The sequence below is a fragment of the Choloepus didactylus genome, chromosome 12, assembly GCF_015220235.1.
Source record: "Choloepus didactylus isolate mChoDid1 chromosome 12, mChoDid1.pri, whole genome shotgun sequence".
In the NCBI taxonomy this organism is placed as follows: domain Eukaryota; kingdom Metazoa; phylum Chordata; class Mammalia; order Pilosa; family Megalonychidae; genus Choloepus; species Choloepus didactylus.
In genome coordinates, this window is record NC_051318.1 from 13,956,549 (window position 1) to 13,977,945 (window position 21,397).

The following is a 21,397-nucleotide window of genomic DNA, read 5'->3' on the forward strand; positions in this document are numbered from 1 at the left end:
AAAAATGGAAAAAAGGATAATTAGGAAATACTATGAACATCTCTACACACAAAAATTTGCCAACTTAGACAAAATGGAACAATTCCTTGAAAAACACAAACTACTATGATGCATCCAATATGAAGTAATTTGAATACCTTAAATTATAACTATTAAGTAAATCGAATTTGTAATTTTTAAAACTCCCCAAAAGGAAATCTCTACGCCCTGATTGTTTCACTGAAGAGAATTCTACTAAATATACAAAGAAGATTTAATGCCAATTCTCACAATTTCTTCCAGAAAAAGAAGGGAATACTTCCCAACTCATTTATGAAACTACTATTATCCTGATTCCAAAAGCATATAAAGATGGCACACAAACAAATGCATACCAATATTCTTCATGAATATAAATGCAAAATTCCTAACAAACTATTAGCAAATAAATTCAGCAATATAGAAAAAGAGTTATATATAATGATCAATTAGGGCTTATTCTGGGGATGCAAGACTTGTTCAATATTCAAAAATCAATTAATGTAATCCATCATATTAAGAAACTAAAGAGGAAAAAAATCACACAATCGTATCAATCAATGCAAAAAACCTTTTTTTTTTTTTCCGGCAAAATTCAACACCCTTTATGTTGTGAAGAAAGCAAACAAAACAATAACCTTTCAGCAAATTAGGAACAGAAGAGGACTTCCTCAACTTGATATAGAGCATCTACAAAAGCGCATCATACTTAATGGTGAAGGACTGAATGCTTTCCCCTAAGATTGGGAAAAAGGCAAGGATGTCTGCTACCACAGCTCTTATTCAATGTAATGCTGGATGTTCTAGCCAGCACAGTAAGGCAAGAAAAGGAAATATGAGGCATACAGATTTGAAAGGAAGCAATAAATTGCCCCTTATTTGCAGGTGACATGATTGTCTAGGTAGAAAATTACAAGGAATCTATATGTATAAAAAACTCCTAGAACTAATAAGTGAGTTAGCAAGTTCGCAGGATACAAAATCAACAGATAAAAATCAGTTGCACTGCTGTCAGTGAACAAATGGATGCTGAAATTGAAAATACAACAACAATTTAACAATTGCTCAAAAAATGGAATACTTAGGATTTAATCTAGCAAACACGCACAGGATTTGGATGCTGAAAACTATACAAGGCTGATGAAAGAAATCAAAGATCATGTAAATAAATGGAGACATATGCTGTTTTTATGGATTCAAAAACCCAATGTAGTAAAAATGTAAATTCTCCCCAAACTGATATACAGCTTTAATACAATTCCTATCTAAATGCTTGCAAAATTTTTTTGTAAATATAGATAAGATTCTTCTAAAATATATATGGAAAGGCAAAGGAACTAGAATAATTCAAACAATTTTTAAAAAGAAGAATGAAGTTGAAGGAATTAATCTACCTGATTTCAAGGCTTATTATAAACTATAGTACTCAAGACTGTGTGGTGTTCTTAAAGAGACAGAGGCACAGATCAATGGGACAGAATAGAGAACCCAGAATTAGGCCCACACAAAGATGCCCAGCTGATATTTGACAAAGATGCAAATGAATTCAACAGAGGAAAGACGGGCTTTTCAACAAAGCATATAAGAGCAACTGGATATCCATAGGCCAAAAAAACAAAAAAACAAAAAACAAAAAAACCTTGATCTCACATCTTATGTAAAAAATTAACTCAAAATGGATGATGAAATTAAATGTAAAACATAAAACTATGCAACTTTTAGGAAAAAAAAACATTGGAGAAAATCTTTGGGATCTAGGACTAGGCAAAGAGTTCTTAGACTTAACACCAAAAGCTTGATACATAAGAAAAAACATTGATAAATTGGTCATCATCAAAATTAAAAACTTCTTCTGCAAAAGAACCTGTTAATAGGCTGACAAGACAAGCTACAGAGTGGGAGAAAATATTTGCTAACCATCTATCCAGCAAAGAACTAGAATCTAGAATATTTAAAGAATTCTCAAAACAACAGGAAAAAATTCCCAAGGAATCCCATTAGAAAATGGGCAAAAGACATGAAGAGACATTTGACTGAAAAGGATAGACAGATGGAAAATAAGGACATGAAAAGATGTTCAACATCATTAGCCATAAGGGAAACTCCAACTGAAACCACAGTGCGCTGTCACTACCCACGTGTCAGAATGTCTAAAATTAAAAAATAAAAAAATAACAGGGACAATACAAGATGCTGGGTAGAATGTGGAGAAACTGGATCACTCACACATCACTAGAGGGAATGTCAAAATGGTATGGCCACTCTGGGAAACCATTTGGCAATTTCCTAAAAATAAACTAAATCTACCATAACCTTGTGAATATACTAAAATCCACTGAAATACTTTAAACTTGTGCGTTTTATGCTATGTGAATTATCTCTCATAACAACAGCAATGAAATTAGAAGAACCTGGGCTACTGCCCACCCAACTGCCAACCTACAGAATTGTGAGCTAATAAATGGGTGCTATTTAAAAAAATACACACACACAAACTAAACTAAACATTCAACTACCACATAAGCTAGTAATTGCACACCCGGGAATTCACCTCAGAGAAACGAAGACTTAAGCTCATGCACAAACCTGTACACAAATGTCTATAGCAGCTTTATTCATAATAGCCCCAAACTGGGACCAATGCAGATGTCCTCCAGTGAGTGAATAGTTAAACAAACTGTGGTACATCCACACCAAGGACTGCTACACAGCAATAAAAAGGAATGAAACAGTGTTACACCCAACAACCTGGATGAATCTCCATAGAATTATGCTGGGTGACAAAAGCCAATCCCAAAAGGTTACATACTATATGATTCCAATTACCTAACATTCCCTAAGTAACAAAAGTATAGAAAGGAGAGCAAGTTAATGGTTGTCAGGGGCTAAGGAGGGAGCGTGGGGTGGGGGGCAGGAGGAAAGCATATTTAGTTATAAAAGGACAACACGAGTGCCCCTTGCGGTGGTGGAATCACCGTGTCTCAACGGCATCAATGTGAATGTCTTGGTTGTGACATGGTGCTATGGCTCTGTGAGATGTCACCATTGGGGGGTAACGGGTAAAGGCTACTGGCGATCTCTCTACATTGTTTCTTCCAACTGCATGCAAAGCTACTATTGTCTCAAAATTAAAAGTTTAAATAATTTTTAAAACTCCCCTTCAGCTTTTATGCCCCGCCCTTCTATTTTCATGTTCCTCTGCAGATACCCCTTCCTAAGCAGGGCTAAGAAGCGCTCCCTTGCTGAGCTGAGTTGACAGTGGTTGGGGGAGACACTCTCACCCATCTCCTGGAGAGACACAGCTCGAGGGAGAGGCTGTCCACACCACCCTGGAGCCACATGACCTCATTAGCTGAGCAGGCAGAGCTGAATGTGAATGAGCCCGGGCACAGATGGAAACCATTGCCTCATCCACGATTTGCAGTGAGGCAGTGAGGCTCATCTGAAATAAGGCTGAGCTCTCTACTACCATCAGGAGCCCAGGAAAAGGTCAGCTTAGAGTCACGGGGTTGCTAGGGACAGACAAATTAGCAGGACACCTGGTCAAGCTGAGAGGTCTCAGGCAAAATGCTGTGCAGTGGGTTGAAAAGCCCCAAGTGTAATGGAGAGAGTGAGGGGTAGTCCAGGCTCTGTATTTAGGGTTTGAGACATTGGAGAAGATGACAAATCAAAACAATCTGTGGTGGTGATGCCTCAAGCTAATCAGGGAGCTGCTGCTTTAGAAGCAAAAAGGTATTTTATCAAAATTCTACTGCCATAGCAGTCAAAGTTATCCCTTTAAAAAGGTACAGCAGACCATGGTATTTACCTGCTCAAAATCACAGAACAAATGCAAAGACCCTGGATTTCTCTCAAACCCAATTTCTTACTATGTTTCTCCTTCTTCCCTGTGTTCTAGCCACATGTCCTTCCTTACTGCTTCAGGAACATTCTAAATATTTTTCCAACTCAAGGTCTTCACAGATACTTTCCCTCTGCCTGAAATAGTCTTTCCACAGACATGGCCTCTCCCTCAGACGAGCCTCTTCGGGCTAGCTGAATGCTTTATTTTTCTTTACCACACTTATCACTATATAGTGTATTTGTGTTCATTATGTGTTCTCCATTAGAATGTAAGCTACATGAGGGCAGGGATTTTTTTTTTTACAACTATATCCCTAGCACCAAAAACATGTGGTGCACAGTAGGTGCTCAATAATTATTTGTCGAAGGGTTGAAGAAATGAAGAAATGAATGAGTAAATGCAGGCTCGACCTAATTACAAAAGGAGGGCAAAATAGATAATGCTGGATGGATTGGCAGATGGATTGGTTAACAAGATGGTAAGGCAAATGTGGAAAAATGTTAAAATAGGTGGAGCTGGGTATATAGGTGGGGAGTATACTGGAATTCTCTGTATGGGTTTTGTGTAATTTTTCCAATTGTCCTGCATATTTGAAATTATTTTGAAGTAAAAGGTTTAAGGGGAGAAAAGCAGAGGAAAAGGGAAATGGTGAGACACAGGCTTCTAGGTCTTTCTCCTTCCACAGGCTTCTGCTACCTGGAGGCGGAAGGAAGAAGCCAGCATCTGACCTTCCAGGGTTTTCTGTATTCTTTATAAAGCCAAGAATTTCCAATGCCATGGGATTACCCAGTCATATTCTAACTTTGCCAAAGAAGAGTTAACATTTTTCAGATAGATGCTTTTGTTGGCTAACAGTTATTTTCCTGTACAATGGAATTCAAGCATTTCAGACCATGTCCAAAACCCACCCCTATATGATGCTGAGAAACAACCAACTCATTTAAGGGACCAGAGTGTGGAGGTGTGATGGAGAAAAGAAAAGATCTCAAAAAACTCAACGATGATTTTTAAAAGTATTTGATAGTCACAAATAATACCTGGAGGAGAGAAAGAGAACAGGCTGCTAGAAATAAACAAAGGGAAATTTAAACCAAGTATTAAGGAAAATTTTTGAACAGTGAAGCCTACGGTGCTGGAATATAAATTCCCAAGTATATAGTGGGCAGCTCTATCGTGTGAAACACTCAGAATTGAACATGACTTGACAAAGAACCTAATATGTGAAGGTAAAGACATGGGATACAAGACTTACTGGTATTTTTAAATCAATTCAATTCATTGAATGTGAAGTTCCCCTTTTATAAAAATAACATAAAATAAATTTGCTTATAGGAGCTTAAGAAAGTTTGGATCAAGTTTGAATCTGTTGATGTCTCTTGTGGCTATGATGCTGTTTTAAAGTGGCAGAATTCCTAGGTCCATTAAGCTCCAAATTAATAGCAACAGAAATACCCCAGCCCCCAAACCTTCCCTCCTCTTTTCCTGTCACCACCTCAAATGCAAACAGGGTCCAGGGCTGGGCAGCAAACATCTGACTTTACAAATTCAAGGAAGCATCTAAACACACAGAACAATTCAAAGCTGGCCACCACGTACCCCAGATGTGATTTTTCAGGTGATTAAAGAAATATGACTTTCTTCGATTTACCTCCTAAATGCTAATTAAAGATAATAAGGATTTAAGGTGCTTGGCTCAGCCTGACCTCTCTATCTTGCCCAAGTTCACAAACACCAGAAGCACATGCAAAACTCACAAAGAGGAAAAGGACAAAGTTTCCCTGGGAGAATGAATGGACCAGTTGATGGGGGAATACAACAGATTCTCTGTGTAAGAATTACATATAGGAGAGCAAACTAAAGAGACAACGACAATTAAATCCAGTATATGACCATGGATGGGATCTAATAATGGGGGAGAAAAGGCTCAAAAGGACATAACTGAGGCATAGGAAAAAAATTGGAATACAGACTGTAAGCTTTATAGCAATGTTAAAGCTCTTCAACGTGATAACTGTACTTAAGGTTGTTACATAAATGAATATCCTCATTCTTTGGAAATGCATGTGGAAGTATTATGTGTTCATGGAGTATGATGTATACAATCTACTCTCAAATGCTTAAAAAACAAAGATAGATGGATAGATGGACAGACATAAATGGAGGACTGATGGATGGATGGACAACTAGAATGATACGGGAAATGTGGCAAAATGTTAAAATTGGTGGATATGGGTATCAGGGGCAGGGTATGTTGGACTTCTCTGCATGGGCTTTGCATTATTTTTACAACTATCCTGTAAGTTTGAAGTTATTATAAAAAAAAGTTTAAAGAACAATAAAGAAAATAATTAAATACAGGAAATTGTGCAGACCTCAGCCTAGGGTATTTGTTCATAGGACTTTACACTATTGGCAAGTCACTCCAAGTTCAGCCCACCCCCTGGAGAGAGTCGGATGAGTTAAAGAAACTACTCCTTAAGAGGTAACACTTCATTCATATTCTTGAGTCCTTAAAGTCCTTTCTGGAACGAGGCGAGGTGTGTGTAAAGATGTTAGGAAGGAGTGCATGAATGCACATTCCTAAGCACGCTGCACTTTGTGCCACCACAAACATTCAGGAGTATTTTCCGATCATCTTCCAGTCTTCCCATATGGAGTCATGTGATATTAGCAGTTAAGTCCTAATAAGACACATAAAAAGCCAAAGGAAAAAAAATACTCTGTGTGCAGCTGCATTTCCTTCCTTTTTCCAATGGGACCTGGACACTCCTACAATCCTAGTGATTGCAGATGGGAGACTGAGCCGAATGAAGGGAAAAGTGTGTGGTTGCCATTCTCATCCTGTGGAATCAAGGCTTGTCAAGCCCTCCCTGTCGCAGGGGCTCAAGCCTGTGTCTCCACACAGAGAGCAGGGGTGACACTGGAGTCACACGAAGGCCGCAGAAACAGATGGTGAACATCATTGATCGAGGGTGACCCCCACCCTTAGCTGGAGCTGCTGGCAGGAGCAGAACGTGCGAGTGCTTCTGCTGGGCTCTTCTCAGTCGTTAACCTGGCACAGGTCTCCACTAGCCAGCTAAGTTGCTTTGTAGTTGGAACTAAAATTTCGCTTTCCATAATTCTGAATCTCCATACATACCCATGGCTTTATTTCCTATTGCCAGGAAGTTGGGTTAAATCTGAAACTTCTCTCAAAGAATGTCTGGATGACCATATGAAAAAAAATTAACCCACACACTTTCAGCGGACGGTGACTTAAACAGGTGGATCCTCAAGCTATCCAGTCAGCAACGTGAAAAGAGCAAGTGTGCAGCCACTTTTCAAGTAAACACATCTGCAGAAAAGTTCCATGTGGAGGAAGTAGGACGCATGCCACCGCTGCCTTCTTTATTTTCAGTTGTGTTGACTGTTGAGATTTAAAGTCAACGGAAAGGGGAAATCATCAGTCAGTTACCTGGTGCCTGTGAAGGCTGCCCACACCAAGAGTCACGCACGTGGCCTGAGAAATGGGACCACAATCCCTTGCAGCTGGTGGCTAGGGGGGCTCTCTGCAAATTATTCAATTCTCTCTGGGCCTGGTCTTTAAAAAACGCATCTTCCAGGTAGAGAAACTCAGTGAGGTGACACCGTGCTGACTTTGCCAAGCTCTTCTTTCCTTGCCTGTAAGGCCGGGTTGACGTTAAACTAATGAACACATGGGCAGATCGGGCTGCTAGGGCTATTTAGAGGCCAAGGCCTTTGCCTGTCTCCAGGAAGAACAGCCTCCAAACATGCCCAATATTTCTGGCAAGCCATTTCTTTGAAACTTTCCAAATCAGCTGAGTGTCCACATCATGTGGTCCACTCAGATTTGCGGGCTGCAAGCAGTGCTCTCGTTGCAGAGCCTGCCCTGGACTTCCTGACGGGAGGCTGCTCTGACAGGCCCGCTGGCTCCATGACCTTCCCCTTGGCACCTAGCAGGCCGTGGAGAGATTCCTCACGGCGGAGGCTGGGATAGAGTTGTGAAAGACACGGTGAAAAATAAAAATCCATGAGCGAGGGGGAACATGTCCCTTTCCTTTCCCGATTGGAAAAAACAAAACAAAACTTTGGGTTATGAATTCTTTAAAGGAGTAGACTGAATGTTTGAATTAATAATTCATGCATTACCTGGCCTCTCTCTGGATAATCTTTAAAAACTGTGCATTACAAATGTCTAAACATCAAGGACAAGAAATCATAGAGTAAGATGCAACTGGGCCTCTGGGAAGCAATGTGATTTTTCTAAGATTAAAGATTGACAACTCGACCTAACTGTAATGCAAAACCGACATGTAGGGAGATGATGCATACATGCACAATGTTCAACACCCATTTCTTCCCTCCCTGGCTAAGGAGCCCATGCTCACAGCCAAATGTCCCCCCCACTGCCCCGCCGTCCTCTATCACCCCATCAGGTAAACCAGGCCTAAGCCCACCTACCACCCATGTCCCTGATTGCAGAGGCTGGTTCAGGGCAGTCCCCTCAAGGAAACCAGGGACTTCTGTTAACTGGTTTTCAGAGGCAAACTCTCCTCTCCCACTGGTATCTCTAGGTGAGTAAATGCATAGAAGTACCCACATGTGGAAAACTCTGAGAAGCTCTATTATGGCCCCTGAAGATTAGGAAGGCAACTCACCAAGGTTTCTAAAGAATATCACAAGGTATGCACACTCAAGACGTTTTTAAAGAATCATGATATGACTTGCCCAGCAAGTGCTGTGTGCAACCATTTCATAAGGGTTAGACTGTAAAAGAAAAAAAAGTTAAGGGAGCATTATGTCCTGCATTGCTTACAAATGGGCAGACAAAGTTTTGGAAGAACAAATGATAAACTTCACTCTTAACTCTGTGATCAGGTTTTTCTTTACTTTCTTTTGTTTTTCTTGTAGGACTATACCAAAATGCTGAATACATCAATTGTTAGGAATGCGAAAATATTTGTTGCTGACACCAACATGAAATCAGCACAGGAAATCAAAATGGATAAACAGAATGTGCATCCCACAGCCTACAATACATTTTTAATGCCGTCATGAAGTGGGACACTTTCCAAAAATCTCTAAAAAAACAAAAGTCAGAAAACATGAAACCTGCTCATGTTGTAAGCTGCTGTGTTCAAGAAAGAAACCAATAACAAAGAATAAAGCAGGATACAAACTATGAAGTCAACTTGATGGAATTATGTGGTTCTGTCCTTTGAGAATTCAAGAAGGAAGATGAAGAAAATTCGCCCTATGAGAATTAGTAAGAACCAAAGATATAAAGTACACAGATGTGGATGTCTGTTGGGCCTCATAGAGAATTCCCTGAAGATCCTCAAGAAATTGATTTATCTGGAATCAGACAGTGCACTTCGCCCGTAGACATTACAACTGTTTTTGAGGATATAAGTAAGTGTGTTTTCACTTCCAAATACTGAAGAAATGCAAGTGAAAAACTTTTTAGAGAAACAGCAAGAATTCTGTCTTCAGCCAGACAAAATCGCTACTGTATGGTGGTTTCTGGACCCAAGAAGCATGGGCCAAAATGTGGCAGAAATGAGAGGCTGGCTTCTGCATTTCTCTGGGTTACCAAGTAAAGAGCTTGCCTGGGATTTTATTTTGAAGCCACTGTCAAATGCTCCGGTATACAAGAATTTCTTTAGATGTTTGGTCAGAGAATACAACCAATTTGTCCTGCAACGTGGCAGCAAGGCTTGTGCAACAAGCAGCCCCAGTGCCACTTGCTCTTGACTGTTTGAGTGTCTTTCATCCCCTGCAGCATGTGAAAGAAACTGTGCATGAATTGGGAGCATGCAAAAGGGCTTTACGCAAGCCTGGTGACAACGTGGACAATTCTCCAGCTTTCAATAGGTTTGTGTGAGGATGGTGAAAAGATGATAGTGTAGACAATGAGCCCGAAGTTCCATATGACAAAAGTGCTTTCAGAAGTTCCTGTCTTCGGTTCTTTTGCTAAAGGCAAATGCTTTCTGAACAAGTGGGACATAAGAAAGCAGACAAAAGATCTGGAGAATATATGGATGCTTTAGTAAACAAAACAACCATCATTCTAGAAATAGCTTGCCTAATTCCCGTCTAAAATTTCCACCTAAAATCCTTTCTGATAAACCGATGAAAAGAAATATAGGATTGAATTTTAAAATTTTGATTCCATTATGTAATGATGAGTTATGTTTATAAATAAATTCAATGAGTGCATGTAGAACTATTGTTTAAATTACACTTTTCAATTTAAATACAAAATTTTTAAATTATTTATTTTTTATTCCCAAACTAGATTGAAAATAATATTAAATTAAGCAGGTTTTACCCTCTCTAAAATGTATATTCTCTCCAAAGACTTCCAAATTTTTGAAGAATTTATACTTTGGATTTTGTGACTAAACTGAAATATCAGGATAGCATATGCTTTAAGTTTACAGCACAATTTACTATTCTTTTGAATCCTAGTTTTTTAAAAGAGGGCACATAAATGTTTCATATAATACATATCAAATCTTCAGATATTGAAAACCACAAGTGTTTTCAAGTAAATGTGCTTCTGTAAAGAGCTTAGATTAAAGGTTCTTTGCCATATTTGATCTTACCAACCAGTCACTGATTAGAAAGGTTGTGATTCTATATTACTATTGTTAAAAAGCATTCTTCTATGCACATCAATATAAAATAATACTGGCAATTATCCTATTCCGCTCAAAGTACATCTGCTTGACCATGTTCTTGTTTGCATAGGTCATTTGTAGAATAAGAGAACAATCAATTTATCACATGATGCTGTTTAGAACTTACGTGAACCATGGGCTGCTTCTTCATATGACTTTTACATTGATGATAAGAAATTTAAGCAGCGGTTAGATACAATGAAAACAAAGGAGGAATAGTCTGAGATTACAAGGCAATTGTGAAAACCTGTTTAACATTGGCAACTAATCTTTATACATTTAGAAAACAGAAATAAATGGCAAATAGAGATTATACTGTCCTCCAAAACACTAGTTTCAAATTTTTGTCCTTATGTAAATCACCTCACTGTTACCTCTGATTTTAAAACAGATACATGTCTTAATCTGAATTTGTAAATAAATACATTTTATTTAACTTTTTGATTTGAAAATGGAATTCCACAGCTTTAACAAGGTATGGAAATCACACATTCTAGAAGGTGGGCTCAGGCCTTGCCTGCAGAGGCGGGGTGAGCAGGCCCTGCTGCCTCGTAAGTGACCCTGCCAGGTGTGTCCTGGGCTTTCCTGAGCAGTCACTCATTCCCCATTACAACCCCCCGTTTCATCTTCCTCAAGACACTCATCACGCCCGCACAGTCTCCAGTTTATTCTCTTGTTTGTTCATTGTCTGTTACTCCCACTAGAATGTCAGGTCTGAGACACTAGAACCCTTTTCTCTCCTGTTCTCTGCCACACCCTGACCCGGGGCCTCCCTGGTTTTCAGTCTGTGGAATGGACGGATGAATGAAGGACTTGCCCGTAGTGGGCCAATGCTGGTTCTATTTGCTAGGAAGCCAACATGTTTACTCATTAGCGAGTGTGAATTCCCAATTGCCACCACCTGAGGACTTGAGCCAATCCTAACTGCTAGAGCATGAGGGTAAAGGCTGAGGAACACATCACCACTGCCTGTTACAAGGGGAAGGCAACTTGGTCTCACTGCACGGCAAGCTCTGTGATGAGCATCCACTCCTGTGTCCCGTCTCCTGAGGAATTTACTCTCAGGTGCGCTTGCAAGGAGACGACCTCCACCCCACCCCCTCGTTTTCCCATTTGTTAATAGAGAAATCTTTCAAAAAGTCCAATAAATCTATTGTTCAGGGCAGAGATTCACCATAACTGTCTCCTAGTGAGAACTTTTACACATCCTTCTCCAACACAAAGTCAAGAACTCCACATTCACCTGTGATGCAGTGGAACTTACCTGACTTTTCAAATGCTGACCATATGCTATAGACGGGAACTACCACACCTTATGACAAAGACCATGCAGGGACCCAGAGTATCCTGGTATGTGAGATAACCCATCAAATATTAATGAATATATTCAGCACTGACCCTTAAATTCCTTTTCCCTCCTACAGTTAAAAACTTGCAGGGGATTCAGTAATTCTCTTCAATGCACGACAAAAACCACTTCACACATACTTCCAGGAGGCCAGTAGGACTGAAGGAGAGGCCCGTTGAGAAATGAGTAGTAGAATCTGGTTATTCCAGGGTTATGTTTAAATGCAGAGCCTGTTTCCGGAAGGGAGTTTCTGGTCTTGAGGTTTCAGCTGGCTGGAATGGTTCACCCTCAGCGACCCATCACAGTTGGAGGTAGGGAAGAAAGAGGAGTCAAACTGAAAAGCAAACAACTCCCGGATAATGAAGTAGAGAAGTGATTAGCCAAGACCTTCTAAATTTTCCTGAAGAGCTAATCCTTGCCTGGAATGTGTTAAAACCACTATTCAAATTATATGCCCTAGATGAGGTAAAAATCTTTTTTATTTTTAAATCTACCTTCTTATGTTTCTGCTTGCTACTTGAGTAGATTAAATAAAACAGATTTTTCAAAAAAAAGGATTAAAATGTATCATTGCTACTTTAAAGAACACTAATTAGCTACTGACATTCATTTCATGAGTAAAAATGTTTTCTGAAAAGAAGTCTTGCTGGCAAATCGAGATAGTTGACGTTAAACTAACTGAAGTCTTAATTTAAAAAATAAACATATTCAAGTCATCCCGGAAATATAAACATAACTCAAAGGAAAGCATGAGCTGACACTTAACCTCTTCTCTACCCCAGACCTCCCTATCTCACAAAAAAAACCTCTCCTTTCTTCCAGTCCTCTCTTCAGACATTTCATAAGGATGCTACATTTTTACAGGGGACAGGAGCTAAGCTCCTGATTAGATTTACATTATAACACTGATAAAGCACCACTCTAAAAGTGAGCAAGAAGTCTTTTTCCTGCTTCATAATGAATGACAAGTGATACTTATAAATATATTTCTTCAAATTATTAAACATCAGTCCGTGGCAAAAAAGGGTGGTGGGGGGATGGGGGGCACTTGGGATTTAACAGAGAGCCAATTACGTTTAGTTGACATAGGCAGTTTAGGCATTAGCTAGATGCTAATTAGGCTTTTTACTTCCTTAGCAGTTTATTTTCTTCATCCTTTCCTTCCTGTACCTGGAAGACAAACAGTCACCAGAAATCCCCAGTTGGGTAATCCAGTCATCCTTTCTGTAATTTCCTGGACCATTTACTCCCTTTGTCCCACGAATGCATTCCTCACCTGTTCTGTTTGTCAGCAAGCCCAGGGATTAACTGGCCTTGCTTGGGAGTGTTGTTGACTCTCTGTTTTTCTAAGAACTTGCCCTCTTGCCTAAATTAAAACGTTTGCTGACTTCAGGGCTTTGCCCAAGGTTCTACCCTACACGAAGATTAAATACACTTAATTAATTTGGTGATTCTGGCTGGAAATCATCTTCCAGGATCAGGCTGCTCTTTTCCAAACAGTTAACAACTTTCAGGGACTGTTTTGCCTTTATTTGCCCTGAAGCTGTCAGATTGCTTAGCTTCCTTACTCCTTTCAGGGAGATATACTTACTGCCTAGTCTTTCTATATTTAGGGACCCAAAAGGCAATGATATAAAGTTACTACTGGCTAGCCCGCTCCGAGTTCTGCACACTACTTCATCACAGCGACAGGCTCAGCCCCTTTCCTCCGGCGGCTTCCCAGATGCCCGGTCCCCACGTCTCCACCCTCCATGCCTCTCTCGGTGTTACCCTGCCTTCCAGGTGCTCTTGATTTTTTTAATTAAAGAAAATTATTAGAGCAGTTGCAGGTTTACAGAAAAATTGGAAATGGAAACTTTTGGGCAGACTCGCAATATCTGGACTTCAGAGAGCAAGGCCCGGATTCGGAGACGCCGGCTCGGCCCCTGCCTCTACCTGGTGACGCTGCGCAGGTGGCTTCACCTTTCTGAGGCTCAGTTGCCTTTTTTGCACAGGAGGAAACGTCCACTTGCAGCACATGGTGGCGTTATGAGAAAAATAAAATGGGATATCATTTCTTTTAAATACATGACATTTAAGATAAAAAAGGAAGAAGGTATTTTCAAGATTAAAAGAGAATCAAAAAGCACAAAACCCAAACGTTATGTGCGGACCTTGCTTAGATCCTAACACAAGCAAACCAACTCCCATAAGACATTGTTGAGGCAATGAGGAGAATCTGATTATGGGCTACTAGATTAAAACCAAGGAGTTATTAATTTTAGTAGGTGTGACAATGGGCATTGCAGTTATAATATATATAAAATATAACACATACATGTATATTATAACACACTATAAGATATAATATTTAGAGGCACATACTGAAGCATGTACGGGTGAAATGTTGTGATATCTGGGATTTGCCTTAAATCCTTTGGCAAAGGGCAAAGGTGGAAAGAGGATAAATGAAGTGAACATGGCAAAGTCTTAGTAACTGTTGAATCCGGACATTGAGTCTATGGGAGTTCATTGTGTTGTCTCTATGCTGTTGTGCATACTTGGATATTCTCATAATATTAAAAAGAAAACGCTGCATACGAGTGTGTTATGGGAAGCCCAAGCCGACACTATACAGCAGAGGGAGGTGGGTGGGAGTGGAAGCAACTGAGCCATGTAAGACGGCGTCTGGAGGTGATGACTTTGGACAATGTACCCTCAGGGCTGCAGGCCCCTCCAGGACAAGAGTCTGTCCCATTTCTCCTGAGTGCCTGGGGCCTGACCCAATGCCTGGGACACAGTCCCAAGGCGAATGGGTAAAACCAGTTGACAGACAGGCCAAGGCAACCCTGGCCGGACAAGACATGGCCGAGCTCACTGGGGGAAGCTGGTGTGTGGAAAGGCAGCAGGCAGGAGTCACGTAAGAAAAAGCAGGAGATAAGGCCAAAAAGAGTTCTGAGACTGTGACGGTGAGAGGGAGGTCCAGACCTCATTCCGTTGGTTCAGGGGAAACCATGGCAGGTGTGGGACCAGGAGGGGGCAAGGCTTGGGCTGCTGGAGGGGAGGGGCAGGCAGCCCGGTGGAAGGCTCTGGAGTAGGGCACCGGCCATGGGCACAGAGGGTGGGTCCACTGACAGGCAAACACAGCGGCCTGACAAGCAGCTGGACGGAAGACAAGGAGGGAAGAAAGATGAAGCCAAGAATGCGTCTGAGATATGGGGAATAATTAGGCCATTTATGCGAGGAGAGAACTTGAAGGAAGGGCTGACTCCAAGGGGAGAGATGGCATGCTCTGGCTTTGGACATGCTGCACTGAGATGGCCTTCCACATGGCATGGTTTGGCAGGAAAATCTGGACCTAGGGAGACAGCCTGGGTTGGATACATGCTCTTCTATGTAGAGAGGACTTGGTTGAAGTAGTGATCCAAAGGATGACTTGGGAAACTCTCAGGATTTCAAACTCACTAGTCTCCCCACTGCAGCTCCCCAATCCAAATCTCACCTCAAGTGTGCCCCATGCTACTCTGATGGACGTGGGGTTCAGCTGCATCTCTCTTTACCCCAGACTAGGGGTCCTCCGGATTTTTACTCAGATAAAGCAAATGAGAATCTGAATTCACATTCTCAGGAATAAGCTAAGTGCTCTGGGAAAAACCCATGTATGTTAAAATGGTCAGTGAAATTTAATTGTTTAGCTTTTAAGTTAGGGGAGAGATGGGGGTTAACATTTTTTGAATGCCTACATAAGCTACAGATTTAATCTGTATTATTTCATTGAAACCTCAAAGCAAATTTATGAGGAGAAAACTAGAGTTCAGAGATGTTCAAGAACCCTCCCAAGGTCACACAGCTTGTTGAGTGGCAGCGTGGGGCTCACAACTCAGGTCTGCCTCTAAAATTGGCACTCTTTTGACCGTATTCCAGCACAATCATGGAAAAAATGCAGCTGGGAGAGAAATAAATCCTAACCAGGTGCCGGAAGCATAACTTTGCCACCTGGCCTGGAGAGGTGAGCTAAAATGATGCCAGAATTTCCTATCGTTTTAGCTAAGAAAAAATTAACAGATATTTTAGGAGAAAAAGTGTGGGAAGGGGTGAGAAGGGAAACAAAGGGAAGCCAGAGACAGACATTGCCAATACCCGATCCTTGGAGAAAAAATTTTTCCTGAAATCATATAAAGCCTCTACTGGAAAAATAATATGCAAAGAAGCCAATGTAGCTCATATTTTAACCTTGTTTATACTCATCTTTGACTCAGCAGTTGTACCAATTTTGACTTAGAGTGTGACCATAGCAAATCAATTTTTAAACATTATTTTAAAGATCAAAGGATTTCTGTCTAAAAGATCAGAGCATAACAGCTAATTTTTAGTTGGACACTCACTCAAAATGGATTGGGGAGTGTTTTGTTTTGTTTTGTTTTTTTCTTTTAGTTTTTTAATATAATTGGTTTTCAAAAGAGTACTAGGTGAGCACCTGGAGGGGGGCCCGGTATCACCTCTGGTTTGTTTGAAAATCTTGCTGATGCGATTCGGACTCTCTCTATTTCTCGGCAGATAACAGTCCTTGAGATTCCAGAATACTCACTGCACAGGCGTAAGCAGGCTCACAGCTATCAGAGGTAAGCTTGCTGAGATGGATGCACAAGCTGCCTGTGCAGGCAGGGGTGTGAGTCAGGTTTCCTGGCAGCCCCCTGGAGAGGCTGCCTGGCTGTCTAGATTACCTGGAGATAACCCAGAGCCCAGGCTGCAGCATTCACAGATAGCACAAAACCAGGGGGAGATAAGATGATGGCAGCGCCACGGGTGAAGGCCAGTCCGCCCAGCCACTTTGACCAAAGACCCAGAGAAACCCGTGCTTGGGAGAAAGCACTTAAGTGAAAGAAAATCCTGCTACTTTGCTGGCAAAAGGTAAGGGCAGTAACTAGGACTGCTTGACACTGAAACCAGAGAAAATGAGTTCACCACCCCCAACCCTACTCCTACCAGTTTGTGAAGAAAAGAGAAAGAAAGATCTAGATGGAAAACAAAGGTTTTCTTGTTATTTATTCAAATTAAGTATAACTTGAAAACTAGTTATTCCCATCAAACATATTAAACTTTTTGTTGCTTGCCCTAGCACCTAAAATATTACAGAATAATCCTCTACACCTCAGGCCAAATAGGGAAAAAACAATTTAAAGGGCAAAAAAGTTAGCTTTCTCATCTTATGTGACATTGTAAGCATCTATTTAAATTACATTTGTAAAGGTAAGTGGCCATGTGTGTTTTTTTTCCTGCCACCAGATAAAAAAAAAAATGTACAAATTACAGTTCAGGAAGAAAGAGGGAAAAATTATTACCAAGACATTAAAAAAGGAATTCCTCCATTTAGCTCCTCAGTTTTTAGACATGCACAAAATAACCGTTGGCCTGATATGATCTATTCTACACACAAAACAGTCAGAGTCACTGTTCCATCTTGGCAAACATTACTGAGCAAGATGGCTTGGGAAAAGGTATTCCAACCAATTCAAATATTAACCAGTTTCTAGGGTTTATAGGGCAATCAAACAATAGATCAAGAAAAACTCCAATGGGGGGAAATATTTTTGCTTATTACCTTAAGCTTTATTTTTATTACACTATACTTTTTGGATATCTAAGATTGTGATCTGAATCCTTTTTCATAACCAGTATGCTTTATCTAAGCCATGAAAACAGGTTTATTTATGCATAAATTATACAGGTTAATTTTGGAAGACAACAGTTACTGATGAGAAAGTTCAGAAGCATGTTAGTGAAAATTTAACTTTTATCAAAATAGTGCATAAGTCTGAGGCTTAGACATGTTCACTAAAATGTTAGGTTACAATACTGTATTAAATCAATAAAGGGGTTAGAGAGAGATTTAGATTCCTAGCTATCATTTCAAAACTGTAATTATAACTTTCACATGAAAGAATTTTTAAAAATTAATGCATGAAGACTTTTGTACCATTTTCTATGATTAGATGCCTGAGAAAAACTGCTAGAATATCTGCCTGTGACTTGGACCTAGATTTGATTATGTGGCAGAACATCCTCTTAAGGGCCCCAAGGAGCGCTTTGGGAATTTTGCTGTGACCCTCCAGACGGGGATGCTGAGGTCTTGCTGGCCCGGGGAGACAGGCGGGCTGGGGGCTGTTGGAGGGTAACTCCCAGATGGGCAGGTTGAGGACGTTACCATCATATCTCATCTGATTCCAGGCCAGCTCTCTTCCTGCACCAGCGGCCCAGGGACTGCAGCATGCCTTCGCCATGTCTCTGGACTAACTGCCAGGAGCTAAACGCTGGGCCCCAGAAGCTCTGCTGACTGTGCAGATTCAGCTCCCTTTCCTCACTCACCACCACCTCACTGGACTTTTCCAATCCAGCCAATTAGCCAAAAGCCTCTGCTTTAGCATCAAGGAGCTTCTGCCATGTGCCAGACTAACAGCTGCAAACACACGAGTAAATGGGAATCCTGGATGGGTTTGGGGAGGTGTGGGTAGTCAGGATCTCTCAAAAGGGAATCCATGAATTTTTTAGAACGAAGCTGAGCCAGAGAATCCCCTAGTCCAGCCCTCCACAGTGGAAAGACCTACTTCGGGACCCTCTCCCACCCCTCCCAGTCCCAGAGAGGCCAGGAATTCAAGCAGGTGTGAAAGAAGAAAACAAAGGTGATGAAAGAACAATTGTGAGGCAGCTCTCCACAGGCCTGCCATGACACAATCATCTCTTGCAGAGAGCAGCACGCTGCCATTATCTCGTTTGCAGATGGACCACCCAGAAAATCTGGGAGCAATTAGAAGGGAGAAAACAAATGAGGGGGTGGGGGCGGGGAGGAGTCTCCAAACTGTCTCCTGCCTAGGGATCCAAAAGAAGGAAAATAAAGTCTCTGTGGAAGAATATAAAGAGAGAAGTGTTTCCACTGAGTGTTTCCACTGAGACTAGAGGGAAAGGAAAAAGGTCAGAGGAGCTTGTGTACGCACCCTTGCTTGCAAACTCACCCTCACTTGCACACTCACCCTTGCTTGCACATTCATCCACACTTGCACGAACACAACTGCCCAACTACAAAAGTATGTTACAAAAGGACCAGAAAACTGACTTTAAAATGAGGAAGGCTCATCACATTTAAACCACATTCAGTGGATATCAGAAGATTTAAAAGTGAATTTTGAACAGTTTAAGTGAGTTTTAAAAATTATATTTCTGTTATCAACAACAAGCAAAGATAGGCTTATGCCCTTTTTCAAGGCTTACAGTCCACAACTCCTTAAGTACCACGGCTTTCCTGCCCAAGTGAAGATGAGCAGCTGGCACTTTGATTCCTGCGATGGATCAGGCAATATGCTGTGCTGCACATATTTCATAAGCCCTAACCCAAAATAGTATTCTTAAGCATTCTTCCGGGTAACAGATGAAAAGAAAATCTCGGATACGTGAAATAGCTTGCCTGGGGTCACATGGCTTGGACTCAAAACTCAGGCTCTGGGTCTCTGAAATGCCACGTGACCCTCCAGCCTGAACGGAGGCTTTGCATATGCTGTGCCTTCTGCCTGGAACATCCTCTCATTCAAGCCTTCCATGTCGTCAAAGCCCTGTCCTCACCCCGGTCTCCACTGGGAAGCCTTCCTCGATGACATCCCGGATGGCTGCCTCTTCTAAGAGCCCTCATCATCACTGAGCCCATAGCCGGGCTTCGTATGAAAACTTCATAGGCCAGAACGAGCCCCTGTACCACATCAGATCAAACATGTTCCATGCATTCTCAGACTGTATTATATGTAAATTTTCCCTGTAAAATGTTGGGAAGGAGTTCTAGAATTTTGCTTGGGAATTCTCATTTTACTTGGAAACTACAATGATCTATCAGCCACCATTGTGAGTACTTGAGAGTTCTTGAGATATGAGAGCTTACAAGTTGTTCTCAAATATGATAAAACTTTTTGTGTTTATTAAGCTTAACAATTATTAAGATTCATATGCATTTTGTAGAGTTTATTAATTACATTGTTATTAGTTTAATACTAACATTTATTAATTTCAATTTGCAGGGTTCCTCCCCCTCCCAACCCCGCCATAGTTTGAATTCTAGGAATATGTTTTTTTTAGGTCTTGGAGTTTTGTAGGTCCTTGAAAAGCCAGTAAAGTGTCTAAAAGACAGACTAACCCTGCCCTTGGCATTGACCATGTGCTGCCTATATATAACATTTAACAGTTATATATAGACTTGCTTTAAGCCCAGCTCTCTTCCCATACATGCTTACGATTTACACTCATTGAAGACAGTGAGTTTTGTCTTGTTCACTGAAAATTTGCTCCAGTGACTAGCATGGAGGCCATAAAATAAAGGCTTGATGAACTCACTAATTAAAAAATAATAATTCATAAATACACAAGCCACAATCCCTTTCAGAAAATATCTACATTTATTTGAAACTACACTCCTGATGCCTCCCAAAATGTTTGGATTCTCTCTCTTAAAAATGAAATAAAAGTTGCTTTACCTCTGATAAACACATGAAGGATGATACAAATGAATAGAACATAAAACAAAACACAACATAGGAATCTCTAGAAGTATTTGACATTTTTTGTTTCATGAGTGGTTAGCAACAGATTTCCTTGGAAGCATTTACAGGAGAGTTCCACTCCTCAGTCACAAGACATGCCATATCTCTAATACAAATGGCTCTTTATTAAATGGCAAATTGTTGGCAGTGTATGGATTTTATTCAACTCTTAACAGCAAGAGTTTAATATATTTGAGTATGGAGAAGATTAGGCTGCCATCCCATAAACTACCTAGGAAATAGTTCACATGATGCTTTCTCAATTCCATTAGAAAAAATAATAATTCTTAAAAAAAAAAAAAGATATACTCCAAGTGGACTGTAACAAGACTTAACCAAAGAATTGACCATATGCATGATTCAGCTGCACTTCTTCATGGCAGATACTCATCCTTCAATAGAAGATTGGTCCTGACATCACACAGGCTAGCTTTTAAATACTCTTTGGCAGTGCTGCTAACCTGAACACTTCCACCTTACATTAATATTGCTACTATTTCTATGTTTTCACTTGGGTGGTTTTGCAGATGTTCAGACCCAATATAAACCCCAGTCTCATCTGGGGGCAGACCCAGTGACCCCGAAAGTCATGTTTCCAACTGCCACCAAGAGAGTGCAATTGAACTCTTACGCTCTTAGGGAATAACCAAAATGCTTAAAAATGACCACTCCATGGTCCTACTGAAAACTGAGGGAAGGAGCAATATGGAAAGGAAAGGTAGGGAAAAGGGCTGGGTAACTTGTGTTCTTTACACATTTGGAAGGAGTTGCCCTACCTTTTTCCAGTGCTGTCACGAAGCATCGCTTTTCCCATCACCCTGGACTTAGTTTCCAACTCCTGCACCTCCTCCAGCAATGTTTTTTTGCAGGTATGCTTGGCCCTGTATCATCAGGAAAAGAAAAAAAGAACATAACCTGTGAACTTTACATGGCTGTAAAGACCTAT

General features: G+C 40.8%; 1 protein-coding gene across 1 annotated transcript in view; it reads right to left on the reverse strand.

The window, feature by feature from the left end:
• ATP8A2 (ATPase phospholipid transporting 8A2) overlaps positions 1–21,397 on the reverse strand; it is a 505,799-nt gene that overhangs the window by 20,612 nt on the left and 463,790 nt on the right. The window contains exon 34 of the mRNA XM_037800280.1: positions 21,228–21,332. Coding sequence (XP_037656208.1) covers positions 21,228–21,332 — 105 coding nt within the window. The remainder of the gene's footprint in view (positions 1–21,227; positions 21,333–21,397) is intronic.